The following is a 19375-nucleotide window of genomic DNA, read 5'->3' as shown; positions in this document are numbered from 1 at the left end:
TACAGAGTCAGCATATTGTCCCCAACAATCTGGGTCCTCATTTTACCAACCTTGGAAGGATGGAAGGATGAGTCAACCTTGAGCCAGTGAGATTTGAACTGCCGAACTGCAACTAGCAGTTAGCTGAAGTAGCCTGCAGTGCTGCATTCTAACCACTGCACCACCTCGCAGTTATGGGAATGTGTATTAAAAATCCTGGAAAGCTTTTATTAAACTTTCTTACAATTAATCTTAAAATTGGTCTACAGTGCATCAATTATTAATCTGTTTATGTATTTATTTCAACAAGTTCAATTTTAACGTAAGACTAGTTTGTCATTTAATCATCATTTTAACACAGAAAAACTCCAATTTGATGAAAAACAGCATGAGTACAATATGTATAATTAGAATTAAAACTTGTGTGTAGTGTACTATAGACAAATGTACAAGATTGCAGCTTAAGACACCAATATATTAGTCTCACATTTATTTAGAGATAATTCACAAGAACACTTTTTATTTCTGTACAATGGGAAATCTGGTTGTAACACAATTAAAGCATAGTGTAACATTGAATTATTTAGAATTATTTTTTCACCTCCTTTTTGAAGATATTTTAGAGTAAAGTGATTTGGAAACACTACTAAGAAAAATAAAAGTAAATTTTAACTGCCTTATGAAAATGTCAAATAAGGATGTATTAATGATGTAGCTTAAGTCAGTTTAAAAAAACATATTAGGCTAATGTTAGATTTTCCAATTTTAGAATTTACAGTTGGAATAAAAGACTTATCTGATCATAAGTCTTATATTTTGTCACAGACTTCATTTTCTGGACAAATTTGGACTCTGGAGTCATAAATTAAACAATGCACACTGCTTTAAAGTGATAATCCATAGGATAGCCTCAAGTTACATGAAAGTTCATCTAAACTTTGGAGATCAGCATTTTAAGGACCTAGTTCTACTTGTCAGAGATGTCAGCTGGTGATGTATAATTTGTCTATTGGAGCATTTTGGTCAGTTCCAGGGTGTGATAACACTTACCAGTAAGAAGAGCTTGTCATCTCTCATTTGTTCTCTGCTACAACAGAATTTTCCCATTAAGCCTTTAACTTCCTACCATCCCCTTTTATTCTTTGTTCCTCTGAGACTCATTACAGTACATTTGTCTGTATTCATCTGCATTTGTCATTTATTATCCCAAGTTCTTGCTTGACTTAACTCGTAGTCGCTGCATTTGTTAGAATGCTTCTCATTTGCCTGTACTTATTTTCTTCCCCCTTCTATTTTTGGCAGGGTGGGGTAGTAATCAAAACAATATTATGTAGTTCTCTCCGGTGACTTATTTCTTGCCAGGATTTGGAGAATATGCAAATACCTTCTTAAATTGCATAGAAGTAGACTCAAAATATGGCTATATAAGCATTAATGTCCTCAATAGTGCTGCTAATATTCCAGTGTAGCATAGCATTGGGGAGATACAGGTCTACTGTAGCTGAGAGCAGAGGAATCTATTTCAAAATATTGGCTTAACAGTAAAAATTTGGTAAGTCAGCGGCTTACAATCCTCAGTACAGAAGTGTTAAAACCAAGCTGTACGTCTGATTTTCATCACAAGCATGACCTAAAGGATTAACATTAAGGCCCCAGCAATAATGCTGACAATGCCTGTTCTATTGGCTTACAGTACATGGTGGTACATATATGACAATTATTCTCTCTCTAATGCACACATCTATATACCACCACTCTATGATAAATTCAATTTTTTGGTTTATGCTAGTATTTTTTCCGATCTTCAGCAAATGATGGTTTCCTTAGAAAACAATTTTAGTAGGTTTTCTCTTTCAGAAACAAAAGAAATGAAAAGCCCACAGTTTTCTTTCTGCAGAATTTCACTTTAGGTAGATTTCCCCCCCAGGGTTCATTTTTCTAACTGTAACTTTTATTTTGCTATACAAAGGTTATATTCAATGCAAATGAATAGTCATAAACACAATAGAGTCCAAGAGAGTGCTTTTTAAAAAAAAGTATTTTACTGCCAGTAGAAGACAAAGAGAAAGATAACTTATTCTCTTGCAACACGGTGTTCCACTTGAGGTAATATTAATGAGATGCCTCTTGAGCTTTGCCATCAGACGTGGCTTAAAATGTAATGTGCAATTCAGAAGAACTGCAGTTGGTCCCAATTCACAAGCTTTCTTCCAAACAAGAATGAATTTTTTTCTTAATATGAGAATGTCACTCATGATAATTGTTTCAGGACTTCTATTAATTATTTTAAAGTCTCCCATAGCAAACTTAATTGCTAGTGTTTATCCCCTGCAGTCCAACACTAAAATGTTAGTGTGAATGCAGGAGGAGATTTCAGGCTAAGGAGGTGTGCTAATTAAATAGCTGACATTTTTCATATCCTAGTGAGAAAATTTGCTTAATGACTGAATAATACAAAACCAATTCATCCTATTATTAATTACCTCTATTTACTGATATCCACATGAGGTAGACAAAAATTAAATGCAAATTTGAAAAAAGAATCTGATCTGAAGGTTATGTATACGTTATTTACCTCCTGCATTTTTGTTGACTGAGTAGCCATCATGAATAACTAGAATACACATTCACTTTTCTGTAAAGTAGAAGCATCTCAAACATTTTCTAAAAGTCTTTGCTGAACCTATACAGCGTAGATCTGAAGAGAGAAAAGAATTCAATATTCAGCCATTGATCCTACCAGAATCTGAATTGTGCACAAGAAATAACTCTATGAAGCTGAATATTTTTGAAGATTAATGCAGATCGCTTATTTTTTCTCCCCAGGTTTTGGGGTAGAAAGCATTAGGTAAGGTCAACCACACTCTGGTGGTGTTGGTTTGGGTCAGTGTATAAATTATAGTGCATAATAAGTGTTGAATACTTTACATGTGGTTTACAAGGAAAACCCAATAATGCAACGATAAGCAATGCAATTTGATCTGTTTCAAGTGAATGGTTTTTACATGTCTACTATGGTGAGAACATATAAGATGAAGTAGGAATAATCTTGAAATGGGGTGATTTACAGTGTAGGATTTGTTTCTCCTAAGAATACAGAAGCAGAAAAAGCAGAATTTTCAGAGTACAGTGGAATCCTCTATGTTGTTTTGTCATGATCATTCAACGGAAGTAGCTTCTGAGTAATCTTTATGAAAAGATGAGAGAGGCCTAGGAGTAACATAATTTTGGCTGAGTGAACGTGGTTGAATAGATCATTTTTGCTTCTGTATTTGTTAGTGGAAGTAGGGACACTCAGTTAAAGCAATTGTCAGCTGCCACCTTATGCTTTGCTACAGTACAGTGACAGACTGCTATGAACTGTAGGGAGGGAGGAAAGCAAGCAAGAGAAAAACAAAAGTAGGTTCTGCATCTCTTTGAGGCGCTGCTTCAAGAGCACCCAGCATACCAGCTGCATACCTTCCTGTAGATGGACTGCCCATTACAAAAACACCCCTGCCTGAACTTGATAGATCGCACGAGATGGGCGATGGGAGGTAGCTAACGGAGAGGAAAGTTTAACGTAGGGTTTTTGGTGCGCAATTCTCAGTTCTGGCTATGCACTACTGCACTACATTAAACTTCTAATAAAACCATACCTTTCTCAACAAATGGAGCCAAATGGATCTTTTGTATTTAGAGGTTTAAATGGTGGCAGTTCTGACAGGAATTTTAAAACTTTTTTTATTTTCCTTCTGTAGTTTGAAAAAAGATCAGGGTCTTTGGGAATAGTGTGTTCTTGGCATTGCAGAAAGAAATTATCCATAGGAAGTTCTTGCCTAATTTCTTGGAGGCAGTTCTTACTCAATGTGGGCAACTGGTTATTTACAAGACTGTCAAAATGTTGTGGTATAGCTTCCTCAGCATTTTCCATTCTTCCTTAAGAATACTAGCCTGCTATCTGATTTGAACATGAGATGTAAAATTGTGCATAATTCTATATGTCTGACTTATTGGATAAAAAAGAAGTAGCACCACCAGAGGTGCTTTTTAGTCCTATATATGGCATCCTAAATCATGCTCGTGAAACTTAAATATGTCTTGATATTGGAAAACAAAGAACGCCAGCTGTTGGAATTAGATTCATTATTTCATTTTCTTTGGCAAATTATTTGCCTTTGTTTAAGGGATACTACTGTTCTGACCTAGGCTTCCGGAGACAGTAAAAAGTGCACAATTAGTCCCCAAAACCCTCTTTTTATTTCAAAGGCTGTGAATTCTGTTCATTCACAGCCCGTAATGAGTCACAAATAGTTTGTAAACAGTCCGACAGAAGTCTGCCACAGTCCTTCGGGATAAGGCTGATAAGCACCCACTTTATAACCCTTGACACACTGCCAAAGACCTAATTGGCAATTAGCTTTGCAAGGCCACAGGGCGCACAGAGTCAAAACGGAGCTTCAGAATTTAAACCGACCAGAACGAACAAAGTTGCTTCCTGCAAAGGCTAATGTGCCTTTGCTCCTTCTTTATGTCTTATGGGAGGGGCCAATCACCTCCAAGCCCTACTCCCGAGTCGTCCCTTTTGTCTTAACTGTTCTTTGCCTTCTGGCAGCTCTGCACATGTGCACACTGGGAACAAGCTCCCTCTGTTCCTCTGCCTCACTGATGTCCGACTCTGGAGGCAGCACATAACTCCCAGACGGCCCTGGCCCCCTCTCTGCCTCCGATGCAGAGCACTTGTCTGAGCCTTCCCCAGACTCCAGGAGTGGCCCATATTCGTCACCAACCTCCTCACTGTCCGACTCTGCTGCCAGCTCCTCAGGCTGCCGGTAGACCACAACAACCACATTTAGTATCATCCTATAGTTTAGATAGATGATGAAATACTGTCATGGCAAATACTGAAATACTGGCAAATAGGTTTAGAAAGCATGGGAAAATTCTCCCAATGAGAAGCTTAATGTAAGTCAAAATTCTCTTTCAAATCACGTCCAACAGAATTTGAAATGTTATTCACAAGTGTGGAATGTGAGGAATGATTCCTTGAAGATGGATGCTTTTGTACTATTTAATACAGTAATTGTAGCAGGAGGAAAATCTTTTAAGAAATCTAACTTTGTTTTCTTGAATAATTTCATTTCTTTTAAAGATAAGCCAACTGATAGTTACAAACCTATGTTAATTGAGAATGCTGCTGCTAATACTTGTAATGTGTTGTTTGATTTATATTTGATCAATTTAATTGCTGGGATGACATCTATAGCTTTTAGTATTCTAGGTGCTATTAAATAAAATAAAAATAATCCTTCTATCAATGAATGTATTAATCACATATGATCCAACATGTACTCTCAAATAGATGTTATGTTGGTGATTTCTTATTTATCCTTTTATGATATAATATGATACTACTATGCCCATGTGACAACCAGGTCTACCTGGACAACATTGATGAGTAAAAAGGAAAGAAGATATCAAAACGATGGCCATCAGTGCCATTTCCTCTAACACTTATTCTCTGAAATTATTTAGAAAGCGGATCTTTCATTGAATTATTTCACTTTCCAGTATGAACCAGAACGAAAAAAGAAATAGACTCGGCAGAGGTCGGCGGTGTTAAATAGGTAGAGCAGTGTAGCCTTGTTCATTGTACAAATGTTCCCAAGTTTATGGCACATTAACTTTTGAGGGCGGAGGGTTGTGCGTTTCTGTTAATCCCGCGGGAATGATACTTGCTTGAGTAGAAGGTTAATTCATACTCCATCAAGTACATAATTGTTAGGCTTTCCTTCTGGTGCTCTTGAGATGCAGTCTTCTTTTCAGGCATGAAAAGAGGTGAATGCTCTTGTGCATACTGCTTGGGGGAACCTTTTGGATAAGGAGCACTGTGCTTTTTCTTGTTTTATTGGCAAAAGAAGTAGCAACTCTGAAGGCACATTATGTTTTTGGAAAATAGCACTAAGGAACACTGGGCTGGAAATCTCTTTGCAACAAATATCTCAGTAATTTTCTTCTTGTGCAAAAGATAATTCTGTTTTCTGTCTTATTCTCAAGGGATGTTTGTGAATCTTTTTGAGTTTTTACTTGTAAATAGTTTATAATACCATGTTTTCCCGAAAATAAGACCCTGTCTTATATTTTTTTGAACCCTGAAATAAGCGCTTGGCCTTATTGCCATGTGTTCAAAAGCCCAATTGGGCTTATTATCAGGGGATGTCTTATTTTGGGGGAAACAGGGTAGGAAAGCTGTCTGAGGAAGGCTGCCATGGCATAGGATTTTTCTCCTTGTGGCTTTTCCCCCTGTCCTATCATCTTTTCCGTTTGAGGAAGATCATCTTAAATTTAGTAGAGCTCTGTCAGCTGACTTCTAGAGTGGCATTTAGCATTTCAATAAGGGTTACTAATTGAAACAGGGTCACACAAATCTATTTAGTGTCTTTGGGGGTTGTGGAATCCTTAAGCTAGATATACAGTTTACAGGACCCATTTTAGAATTTAAATTAGGGTTATAGATCTGTTGAATCATTTGAGATAAAATCTAAAGTCCATTTAATTCAAGGCATAGCTTTCTGTTTATGATGTTTGACTGACAAAGATTGCTTTAATCTTGCCTTCTAAGCGGGAAATTACAATGTATATGCCTAATTGCTGCTATTTCTGTATGCCCCCCCCCCTTTAGACAATACTAGCAATAACTGGGCTGTGTGGTGTATGAAAAAGAATTTGCTGGAAGTCTTGGATGTTTTCCATTTGAGATCCCCACAGACCAATCCAGTCCAATCTATTGTATCCTTTCTTTAATTACAATGCACAGAACTCAGCTCTGTTAACTGTTTTGAAATTCCACAGGATAATGATTCTATTCCAACTATAAAGAATATAACAAAAAAACTATTCACAGATGGAAGCTAGTTGTTGCTTAGCTACCTAGCTTTTTAATTCAGAATCTCTTCCAATGTAATAATAGCTATTCCTACAGCTTATGAGTGTTTGCTCACAACACGTTGCTACATTTTGTCCATCTTTGTTAGCTCATTATCGATAATTCTGTTGGAAAAAGAATGCCTGTACAAAAGGGTTAATATAATGGCAGTCTAAAATCCACTATAAAAAGTATGCAAAACTGCAGCAAAGTGGCATTCTAATGAAAGCAGACAAAATTTAGAAACAAAACTATAATTAAAAACCAAACATGAACCTCGCTTAACAGTTGCTCCAGGGATTGCTGAGCTCATTGCGTCTTATATGCCTTAAGACAGTGACAACTAACCTTTTCTGGACCACGTGTCCAAAGCATGTGCGCGTGAATGAGCTTGCATGCGCCCAAACCCCCGAAATACAATGTGTTCATTGTATGGCATGTGCACATGCCCCCTGCACACTCCCCCTGCGCATGCAGGCACGGCCCCCTGCACATGCCCTGCCCCCTGCGCATGTGCAGCAGAGATCTGAGGCCGGCGAGAGGCAAGTGTGTATGCGCGGCGAAGCTAAACTGGGGTGACAGCTCGCATGCCCATAGAGAGGGCGCTGCGTGCCACCTCTGGCACGCGTGCCATAGGTTCGCCATCACAGCCTTAAGACTTGACATAATTCATTATGAAACAAGAAGTTTTGTTCCTATTGTATGACGGAGATTGAAAATATTCTTGGTTTGTCAAGAATTTGTGTTGATGTAGAAAGTCAGGGAGACAATCTTGAAGGAAATGGGCAAGAACCAGTATTTAAGCAAAGAAGATTGAAAAATTCCTGAAGTCCTGGGCATTGGGTAAGCATCTGAAGCACAATCTCCCTGATTCAGTTTGGTCTAGTAGTTAAGGCATCAGTCTAGAAAGCGGGAGACTGTGAATTCTAGTTCCACTTAGCCACGAAAGCCAGCTGGGTGACCTTGGGCCAGTCATTCTTTCCCAGTCCAACTCACCTCAACAATCTCACAGGATTGTTGCTGTGAGGGCAAATAGGATGAAGAAGATATATTGGATGTGTTCGCCACCTTTAATTATTTTTAAAAATAATAAAGGAAATAAATAAAAAAATATTACTTGAGATATAAGAGGGAGGTATTTTAAAGCAAAATTGGGCTGGCAAAATTCTGTTAACCTATCAATAAAGGATAATTCTAGTGGTATCTGCTTCTTAACCTGATCTGTTCTGAAGAACTGCCATCAACCCAGCAAATAATAAGACTGTAGTTGTAATTAAGAAAAGTGTTTTAACAGCAAATACATTAACACCAACAAATTAAAATAATAATAATATAATAATAATGATGATGATGATGATGATGATGATGATAATATTTGGGAAGTCTAGATTCTAACATTTCTCCATTTAAGTTGCTTTAAACTTTCTTGAGCAAAGTTGGATGGGTATCAAGTGATATAGCCAGAAGCAATTATTGGAATTGCAGCCACGTTTCAGCAATTGGATTTAGAGTCGTTGAGAGTCATATGTGCACACCACACAGATGGTTAAATATTGCATGAAGATGTGCTTAAGTAGCAAAACTTCAGTGATGTGTTGGCTTGTTGTAACAAATATCTACTAACAGTTGTTGTTCAGTGCTGAAGCTTTGAGAGCAAAAAGATGCTTTAGAGCATGTGGAGAACTTATTAAAGCATGGTATGTTTTCTCTCAAGGTCATGTTGCAGCTGCATTTTTGATAGATGTTCACTAGCATAAAGAAAACCCAGTTGTAGCTGTCTAACTATATTCTAGAGCAGGCAATAGAGATAACTGACCATGTGGAGAAAGGCTTGTAAACCAACAAAATTTACCCTAACTGTAAAGCTGTCCGCTGGCTTGTTATTATGAGACACAAGAGTGCAAAATTTATCTCTGAGTATCATTTGAAGAGATTTAGTACCGTAATCTGAGTAAAAACCAGTGAAAAGTACAGGTAAGACTACACCAATTGGGACAGTTAAGATTAGAATGAAGAAGGGTAAAGAGAAGTTTAATATAGGGATATTAAATCATACTCATCATAGATAATATGGACACAGAGAGGGGGGATTTCTATTTCTTCCAGTGCAAAAATTTGAGATTTTCTATTGGAAATAAATTTAAGAGATTCAGGACCAACAGAAGGAAAACTTGTTTTACACACTAGACTGGCCAGTTTATGGATTTATTGCTAGCAGTTTTTTTTGTTTTTTTGTTTTTAATTTGATTTATATGCCGCCCTTCTCCGGAGACTCAGGGCGGCTTACAATGTGCTCAGCAATAGCCTTCATCCTTTTGTATATTTATACAAAGTCAGCTTATTGCCCCCACAACTGGGTCCTCAATTTACCTACCTTAGAAAGGATGGAAGGCTGAGTCAACCTTGAGCCTTGGCGAGATTCGAACCCTGCAGTAATTGCAGGCAGCTGGTCTTAATAACCAGCTTAATAACAGGGTGCCTTAAACCCCTGTACTACCAAGGCTCTTTATAAAGTTATAATGGCAGATGCTTTTTAAAAGGAACAGGACAGGCTCACGGAATATCAGTCTACCAGTAATATTAATGTTGATGTCTATTTTTTCTTAATTTATAGGCAACCTTCTTTTTTACAAGGATTCTGCTTATGGAAATGGTTAATAATCAAACTCCAAGGGAGAGTTGCAGCGACTCAAAGCTCAAAATTATTTAAACTATAAGGATGCACTATCATATTTAACATGTAAATCAGAAGGCCAGTAGTTGCTACAATAAATTGGAATGAGCTGATAGGAACACATGCAAAAGTTGATCAGTGCAAAATTAATGAACGAAGATAAGCAGTATACAAGATACTCAGTGTCAAGTAAATTGATGTCATTGAATCAATTGAATAATCGATTAAAAAATCAGCTCAATCTCTTTTGTAGACTACACAGACATTAGATAGGGTTTTTTCAACAGTATAGAAATAGCTGCCATTGTCTCCTTCTGGAAACTTTTTTGATTAGCTCTGTGGTTCTGAGATTTCTTGGTAGTCAGACCAAGCACTAGCCAGACTCCTGAAGCACTAGCCAGACCTGACCTTGCTTTGCTTTACAGGCATGTCAAGGTTGGCTATCAGCTCTGAGGTAGGGATATTAGATGAACTTCATACCAAGAAGTAAAATCTGTGCAAGTGTTAAAACAGAGTTCCCATACCCAAACTTTCTGGATTTGCGGACGGGAGGGGGGTGGAATGGTTCCATGTGAGTGACAGGCAAGCACATGCCTCTTGCACAAATGGAGCATGCATCTGCTCGCACAAATGGGGTTACATGTGCACACACAATTGCCTGCTGCTTCTGTGGCCTGGTTCCAAACAGCACACAGACTGGGGATCCCTGTATTAAAGTATATATTTGTTCTTGTAGTTTACTGTATGCCTTTGGTAGAGTCAGATAGTCAGTTTGGTTATAGTGGTTAAGTCATCAGACTAGAAATTGAAGACTGGGCATTCTAATTCTGCCTTAAGTATAAGCCAGTTGAGTAGTCTTGGCCCAGACACTTTCTCTCAGCCCTAAGAAGGAGGCAGTGGCAAACCACTTCTGAAAAATGTCCAGTTGTCAGGAGTCAACACTGACTTGAAGATACTGTACATGGACATGAGCGCATGCACACACACATTTCGGAGACTCAAAATTAAACTCATTTTAATGAATTTGTGTGTGATAATTTTTAAATAGCAGTTCTCCCTGAGAGCTACAATAATTAGACAGATAAAAAGTATATTAAAATGAAAGGGAGGGAAGGAGGCAAGGAAGGAAGGAAGGAAGGAAGGAAGGAAGGAAGGAAGGAAGGAAAGAAAGATTTTATGGTTTTGACAGTCTTCAGTAGGAAAGTCAAATTAACTTTAATTCCAATCAAACCAAATGAAGTTTAGATTATTCCTATAGGATAGTCATATATCTTGTGTGGTATCACATTACTTAATAGACTTCATTTAAAACTCTAGGTCCGTGATGGCGAACACGTGCCAGAGAGGACACACAGAGCTTTCTCTGTGGGCATGCGTGCTGTTGCCAGCTGCTCTTCTGGTGCGTGCCGGTCAGGTGGTCTTCGCAGGCACCGGAGCACTGGAAAATGGCCTGAAAATGGTCCAAAAAACAGGCATTTTCCGAGCCTTTTGCAGGCCATTTTTTGGGCTGTTTTCAGGCTGTTTTCTGGGCCAAAACCAGCCCAAAAACCAGCCTGAAAACAGCCCAGAAAACAGCCAAAAAAACCCGGCATGTGCACGCTGTCCAGTTGGTTTTCGGGTTTCTGGCATTCCAGCGCGCGCGCATGCACGCACATTCTGGTTTGGGCACTTGGTGACAAAAAGGTTCGCCATCGCTGCTCTAGGTTAAGGTGACCAGACGTCCCGCTTTTGGCGGGACAGTCCCGCTTTTGAGCAATTTGTCCCGCGTCCTGCGGTGTTTTAAAAAAGTCCCGATTTTTCATTCTGCTCCTGACTCCCGGCTGCCTCCTGAATCCCCGCTGATGGCTAGAGGGAAAAAAAAGTCTTTAAACTCTTGCCGCGGGGCTTCAAAGGGCCGACCTACAGCTGATCAGTGTTAAAAAAAAAATGAATAGACCCATGTCTGCAAAAATAGAAAAAACAGCCCCTGTTAACAGCTTCCGCTAGGTTAATTAGCTGCAAAAAGCTGCAAAAAGTTCCTGGAGCAGATTTTTCCCCCCCTAGCTATACTGAAAACAAAGGCGAAAGCGAAACTAAACCTGCAAGGTGACAAAATGAGGCAGAGAGAGATTTCTTTCTTTTTCTTTTTCTTTTTCCTCACCAAAAAAGGTAGGTACAAAACTGCAAACAATGGGAAATTTTGGGCAAAAGAGGAGAGTTCAAGATTTTAAAACACAAAAGAAAAAAAGCTCTATTTAACTAGGGAATTGTAATAATTGAGATACTATTAATAATTGTATATTGTGTTGAAAGCAGAAATGGTTAAGTTGTGGTTTGGAGGAATATATGGGGGAAATTATTTGGTTTATTATTATTGGTAAATATAATTAATTGATTTGTAAGAAATTGGATTGCATGGAAATAATTGGAATATTCATGTTCATATTGATTAATATACAAAAAAGATAGTTATATAACTAATTGATTTATATTAAAATGTTGAATTTGTATTAAACAACCGTATTACATAATTACATAATTAACCAATGTGAGGATGGATATAAAAATAGATGACAATGGGAAGGGGTATAATATAGAATAGAAGGGAAAAATTGAATTTGATTAAGATTAGAGATGAGGATGAAGGGTAATATTGTTTTTTTAAAAAAATAGATGAGGAATAAATATGGCAAAAAGGAAATATAGAAATTGTAAATTTAATTGAAATGACTAAACGCTGTTTAAATTTGTGAACCAGCCAAATATTCTGTTCAAAGAAAATACATTGTATGTTTGTATGTGTGTTTCTAATTATTGCTATTTATTCATATTTGTTCTCTTTTATTCTTTAAAGTTTAACAATTCATTCTTAATCTTAATATCTTTATATTTGCTTGGGGTTGGCTTTCTTCCCTTTCATCTTTTTTATTGTACAGCAATCTTTCTCCTCAAACCTACCACCACTCTCTTTTCTTTCCTTCTTACTTTCTCTTCCCCCACCCTCTTTTTCTCCTCCCTACTTCCTCTTCCTTTCTCCTTCTCCTCCCTCTCTTACCCTCACTCCTACTCTAATTTCCATTCCTTCATCCCTCTCTATTGCTGTATCCTTTAATGCATATGGACTACTCAGAGGGCTGAAAAAGTTATTTTTGACTGGTCCTCACACTTTTGACCAGTCCTTGAACTTATGACTGTCCTCACATTTTACATTTTTGCCCTATCTTGTCACCATGTTGAAGAGAAGCAGTTGTGAAATGAGTGACATGGTTGTTAAGAATGCTGCATGGGCATAAATGTGAGGATGGTCATAAGTGTGAGGACCAGTCAAAAGTGCGAGGACCTGTCAGAAATGACTTTTTTCAGCCCTCTGGTTAATCCTTTTGTGCATATGGACTACTCAGAGGGCTGAAAAAGTTATTTTAACTGGTCCTCACACTTTTGACCAGTCCTCGAACTTACGACTGTCCTCACATTTTACATTTTTGCCCTATCTTGTCACCATGGTGAAGAGAAGCAGTTGTGAAATGAGTGACATGGTTGTTAAGAATACTGCACGGGCATAAATGTGAGGATGGTCATAAGTGTGAGGACCAGTCAAAAGTGTGAGGACCTGTCAGAAATGACTTTTCAGCCCTCTGAGTAGTCCCTATACACATAGCCATGGCCACCCGGTCACATGACCAGCTAGCCACGCCCACCCAGTCACATGGCCTCCAAGCCACGCCCACACAATAAGTCACGCCCACAATGGTGTCCTTCTTACCAATGTTAAAATCTGTTCACCTTACCCTATACACATAGCCATGGCCACCCGGTCACATGACCAGATAGCCACGCCCACCCAGTCACATGACCAGATAGCCACGCCCACCCAGTCACATGACCAGATAGCCACACCCACAAAATAAGCCACGCCCACAATGTCCCTCTTTACCAATGTTAAAATCTGGTCACCTTACTCTAGGTAGTCGTGTAATATAATAATAATGACAAGAACAAGAACAATTTATAAACTCATATGCTTCCCAACTGTCAACGGCTCTGTAATTTCCCTACAGTCTTTCTGAGGGAATAGTAAAGAAGCACTGCTGATGATTTCAGAGGGGCCAAACCAGAAAAATACAGTAGTCCTATGCTTTTATTAAAGGGTGCAGATTTTGCTTCTGCTTCGAGGTTTTTCAGGATGATTACATTTAACTCATTTTAAAAAAACAAGGACTAAAATCAAATAAGGACCACGACAGTATAAAAGTAGCAGAGAAAGTTCAGCATCACTGCTGAGTGAGGTGAAAACAAATCCTTTCTGCATTAAGGGACTTTCAGATCATTTTTGAAACAACATTCTAAAGCACCTCAAAGCTTTTGAAAAAGACATTTTGCAAATGAAGCAATTTGACTTGGGAAGCTACTTCAAAAGATGTCCCTGGCTGTCTCTAAATGTGTGTGCAAAGCGCAGCCACTTTGCTTCTGTGGCAATGCCAGTGAAAATGTTGCTTGGGCATGCAGAGGCAGGTAATTGGGGACAGATTTGCAAAAGAGCTGCTTTCATGCTTCAAAAGGGGTTTTTTGTTCATCATAGGCTTTGTAAAACCCTAAGGCAGTGATGGCTAACCTTTTTGCCATCGCGTGCCAAAAGCGGAGGGAGGGGGGGTTTACCTGTGTACGTGCCCACACCCATAATTCAATGCCTCCCCCCACTTTTGGCACGCAATGACAAAAAGGTTACCTGAGGGCCCGTTAGGCCCATTTTTTCGCCCTCCCCAGGCTCCAGAGGCTTTCTTGGAGCCTGGGGAGGGCGAAAATGGTCTTCTCCACCCCACCCCCCAGAGGCCCTCCAGAAACCGGAAACGGCCCATTTCCTGACTTCTGGTGGGCCCGAAAATCAGCTGGCCAGCGCACACATGCACGCTGGAGCTGAGCTAGGGCAACGCTCGCATGCCTACAGATATGGCTCCGCGTGCCACAGGTTCGCCATCCCGATCCTACAGTATATTCTTAGCCATAGCTGAGATTTGGTCTGCACACAGTTTCTATTATCTGCAGTTCTATTCGAACTGCATTGTCAAGACATACACATTTTGATAGAAAGCAATGCATTCTCCCCTCCTAAACTATTTTTATTAACTATTGTCTTAGTCATTGGTTTTATTAACAGTATACCTCAGGCCGCTGTATTGGTCAGCATCAAATGGATGGCTTGCATATTCTTCAATTCCAATATAAGAAAAGTTGCTTTTTAACTGGTTCCCTCTTGGAATTACAGCAGCCAAGAAAAAAGTGAGAGCTTTGGCATCTTATGTGACAAAATGTAAAGCCTTCTATCAAGGCCAACTTATAAATATTTAGCCCTATAAAGAAATTAAATTATGTGCCCTATAGTAAAAATAGGCCAGAAAAGCTTTTAGTGTCACTAGCTGCAAATTGAAGTCATTTGTCTAGGAGGGTCAGGTGTCACTTTCTGGTGAGGATTTAACTGTGATCCACGTGAAGGAAGATTGATACAACAAAGGGAAATGAGCAATGCGATTTGCATATTGCTGGTAATTAGGAAAAATGTAAGCAGGAATGTTTGTGTGAAATGGTGTGAAACAGGAGGTGTTGGCAGTCTTGTGTATTTAAATCTGATTGCTTGATATAGAAATGAGCGTTTGTGTATATCAATGAAAGTGATTGGTATTGCTTTCAGCTCAGTGTTAATGAAAATTGCTTGTTCATTTTGGAGATGAATATAATATTTATAATTGTTGGCTTTATTCTTGGGAATGTAAATTTCATTGGTCCGCTTTCCTGTAACTTTCTGCAAGTAGCATGAGTTGGGAGGTAGTCCTTGTTTAGTGACTGTCTCATTTAGCAACTGTTTACAGTTATGACAATAATGAAAAAGTAACTTTGTAGATCTGTAAAGCAAAAGAAAGCTGCTTTTACCTCATTTTTACAGGAAGATCATAATCTGTTTGTTTTTTTAATATTGTTATGTTTGTCTTTTCAATGCTTAGACAGCTATATAAATTAGTCTAATAAATAAACTAATTGCATATTACTCTCTGCAGAATTCTGCATATAGAATTGCACAATTCTATGCAAACCGAGTGGACCACTATTACTTATTCTGCACTTTTCTCATTATTATAATGGTTCATTTCCTAAATCTAGAAAAGGAACATTTGAGGAAGTATCATGTTATTTTTTTTTTTAAAAAAAGAGGAAGAAACCCTAAAGAGTTGTAAGAAACAAATTATGTTTTGAAATTGTGATAGCATTTTAGTGGAATGGCTAAATTTTAGTTAGAAAAGTTGAGGTCCCAAACCTCCTCACACAGAAATGTCTGGGTTTATGTACCTTGGTCAAGCTTTCGGTTGTAGGATAGATTTGCTATTGTTACTACCATGTTTCCCTGAAAATAATATATTTTATATTTCTTATATGTTATATTTTTTTGAACCCTGAAATAAGCGCTTGGCGTTATTGCCATGCACTCAAAAGCCCAATAAGACATCCCCTTATTAACAGGGGATGTCTTATTTTGGGGAAACAGGGTATTTATTTTCCTGATGGAGCCTCATCTGGCATCACACCTCATGCCTGTTGTGAGAAAGTGATGGCTGTCACCAACTGTGCTTAAGTTTTGCTGGTTGTTGGAAAAAACAATTCTAGTATATAACCTCTTGGCCTTATACTGTAGAGTCATTTGACTTCTCCACTTATAGGTAAATCAAACTTGCAAGAAATCATCAAAATTGTAAGTTTATTTAGAAAAAAAGATATACGATATAAAAAGCTCTTTGTAACTTTCACTGCCAAATTTCAAGGACTTAATGAAGGGAAACAATTCCAGATTGTTTCGATTGTGAAAGAAAACAGCACCTTGATTAAAAGAAAATGCCACAGGTAATGTAATGCTCCAAGTAGACCACAAGATGCCAGTGATCTACTGCAAGTCTTCATCAGTAGATATGTTGGAGATTTCCAAATTAATACATCAATTCCAAGAATTTTTCCCATGGGAAAATTCATGCACAGACGAAAGCTGATACTAAATAATAAAAATAGTGTATTTAGATCTATATAGTCAAAGAACAGTTCTGAACTAAAACTTATCTCCTAATTCTGCTTCCTCTTTTCTTACCCTTCTGCCCTGTTATGCCAAAGTTCTACCATGTGTAAAAAGAAGAGTTTTTTTCCCCTAACAGAGGGAAATTGACTATTTCATGTCAAATGATCTCTTCTTCAGGAAGATGTGGATTGACTGAGCATGTCTGGTGTGTGGCTGACAAGTGGCAGCATGGAAAATGCACGCAAGCCATCAACACAGCTGTATTTATCCAGCAGGAAGGCAGCATTGAATTTAAGATCACTTTCATCCCCAGGAAGATGAGACACATTCAGTTCCCTAAGCTCTCCTATTTTAAGGATAAATTATTTATGGTTTGGAGGGTGGGCAGAAAGGCCAGTTATCTTTTTAGTTAAATACAGAATTTAGTAGTTACTTGAAACAACTCAAATGGACTATAGTTTAGCCTACTTGCCTTTAAAATTCCTAACACATGAAACATGTTGACTTTACTATATTCTGACTTCAAGAAAGTAAGGGGGATTTAATTCTAAACTTATTGCTTATATATTTTGTATGAAAGCAACCTCTTTTTTTTTTTGAAATATTTATTTCCCCTTTACAGAAACCGAAACAAAAGGACTGGCATCCTCCCGGAGGCTTTATTTTGGGACTTTGGGCTCTAATTATCATGGTCTTCTTTAAAACCTATGGAATCAAGCACATGAAACACATCTTTTAGAACTTCAAAGCAACAGAGTTTGAACTGTGAATGTCTCCATACCTGAAAATATTTGAATGGATAATGTCGTGAACTTGTCTGATCGAAATACTTCGTCACATTTTGCTCCATCTCTTAAAATGAACTTTAATTTAAAAAAAAATGTTTTTTTTTTCATTTTTAAAACACAATGTAATTTCATAAAAGGGCTGAAGTTATTCCACTTGGAACTTTCCACTTGCAAAAATCCACTAGTGGAAAAACAAATCTGTACTGTACAAGGCTACTTTGAAAGAAGACAAGCAGTTAAGAAACATCTTTCCTTCAAGATCACTGCAACTCTACAATACAAGGAAGCATCAAGAATGCTACCATGAAGACAGACTCTAGATGAAAAAAATCCTCTAAGTATACTATTGTAAGTGGCAGCATTACTATCTTAGAAAACTTGTTTCTTCTTCTTTCTGTCATATCTGAAATGACACTGTATTATTATTTTTCATTATGTAGAGCAGCTGATGAGTAGCCTTTATTTCTATAATAGCCAGACAAGAATCTCTTGTTACGGAAAAGAATGGTTGGATCAAACAGTGGGAGGGAATAGATGAATGCAGAGGAAACTCTATAGACAATTTATTAAAATATTTTTAAATCAATGAACATCTTCTGAGCTGTACTGAAAAATAGTCATGTCTATTATTATTTATAAAAAATAGTTCCCCTGTCATTGAAGCAAAGGTTTAGACAATATGCGGAACCTTATTTAAGATGTCTTCTTATTGATATATACTTAAGTCACTTTGCAGATTTTTGCTGTATGTATTGAATATCTGCTCAACAAAACAAAAATACTCTCAGGGAATATTGATTAGCACTGTTTCAATTCAGCCTCTTAAATCAAACCTTTGTCTGCAGCTATTATATTTCTTGGATTGCATGACTCATTCAAATTTACAACCAACAGCAAATTCATCAGTTCTTCAGCAAATATGCAGTTAGATTTTCCACATCCAGTCCGCTAGCCTGATGGATCCAGATTACATTCAAAAGTCATGAGCATAAAAAACATGTTTAATAAGCTTTAGACTGAGCTATATATTTGTGTACATACAATTCCTGAGGTAGTATGTTCATGGAGAAAGGTATAGATAAATATTTTTGAGTGGATTATATTAAATCATTTAAATCAAACCTGCACATATATGTGTACTTTTTTTTACTTAGGATACAAAAGCTGGATAATATATCATAGAACATTGTCTTCTCAACCTTGGCAGCTTTAATATATGTGGACTTCTGGAATTCCCCAGCCAGCAAGGGGAATTCTGGGAGTTGAAATCCACACATCTTCAAACAGTCAAGGTTGAGAAACATTGCCATAGAGCTAGGATGCATTGCTACAAGTTCTGCATTATGGTGAGTATAATTCTCCATTGAGGGTATTCTATCTTATAAACGCAATACCTCATACTGACCAGTATGAGGAATGAAATCATTTTGTATGTTTCAGATTTTACTTCATACATAATTAGTTGGGTTTATATAATATTGTTGAATGAATCAGAGGCAAAGAGAAGCTGTGGATTACTTATATAGATAAAATAAGACCAATATTGCTAAATTTGAATTTGATTGGAAGGTAGTTGTCTTGTCACAAAAGTCTTTTGTGACAAGACAACTACCTTCCAATCAAATTCAAGTATACTTATTTAGCAAAACAGCAGTGATTAATGTTAAAATTTTGTTTATTGATTGTTGAGATTCAGTACTTCAGAATAAAACAGACTTAAAGTTTATGGTTTATATGATGGCCCCATTTTGCCTCCAGGAAGATCAGTTAAGAATAATCTGCTTAAATTTAAGTGTTTCCAAAAATGTGTGTGTGAATGCAAACATTTTAAAAAATGCGATTTGTATCTGTATATGGAATTTCTAGAGTCTTGAATATAACATTCTTCAACCAGATGTATTACAGATACCTACTTTACTTTTTAAATTTTATTTCTAATTTTTTTGATATTTTAAAAATCTAATAATAGCTTTGTGGATGGACATTGTGAAAATGGT

At 37.5% G+C, this 19375-nt stretch overlaps 1 protein-coding gene across 3 annotated transcripts in view; it reads left to right on the top strand.

Moving 5' to 3' along the window:
* PIGK (phosphatidylinositol glycan anchor biosynthesis class K) overlaps window positions 1-19375 on the top strand; it is a 136133-nt gene that overhangs the window by 88983 nt on the left and 27775 nt on the right. The window contains exon 11 of one of the 3 annotated variants that reach the window (XM_034437025.3): window positions 17213-19271. The exons of the other annotated variants lie outside the window; for them this stretch is intronic. Within the exon in view, the coding sequence (XP_034292916.1) occupies window positions 17213-17329 (117 nt within the window). The 3' untranslated portion in view covers window positions 17330-19271. Of the gene's footprint in view, window positions 1-17212; window positions 19272-19375 lie in introns of those variants that run through there. 3 annotated transcript variants of the gene reach the window in all.

The sequence above is a fragment of the Pantherophis guttatus genome, chromosome 3 (assembly GCF_059756535.1).
Source record: "Pantherophis guttatus breed Tessera chromosome 3, ASM5975653v1, whole genome shotgun sequence".
NCBI lineage: Eukaryota > Metazoa > Chordata > Lepidosauria > Squamata > Colubridae > Pantherophis > Pantherophis guttatus.
The sequence above is the reverse complement of the archived record's forward strand: the minus strand, read 5'-3'. Positions and strand labels throughout refer to the sequence as shown.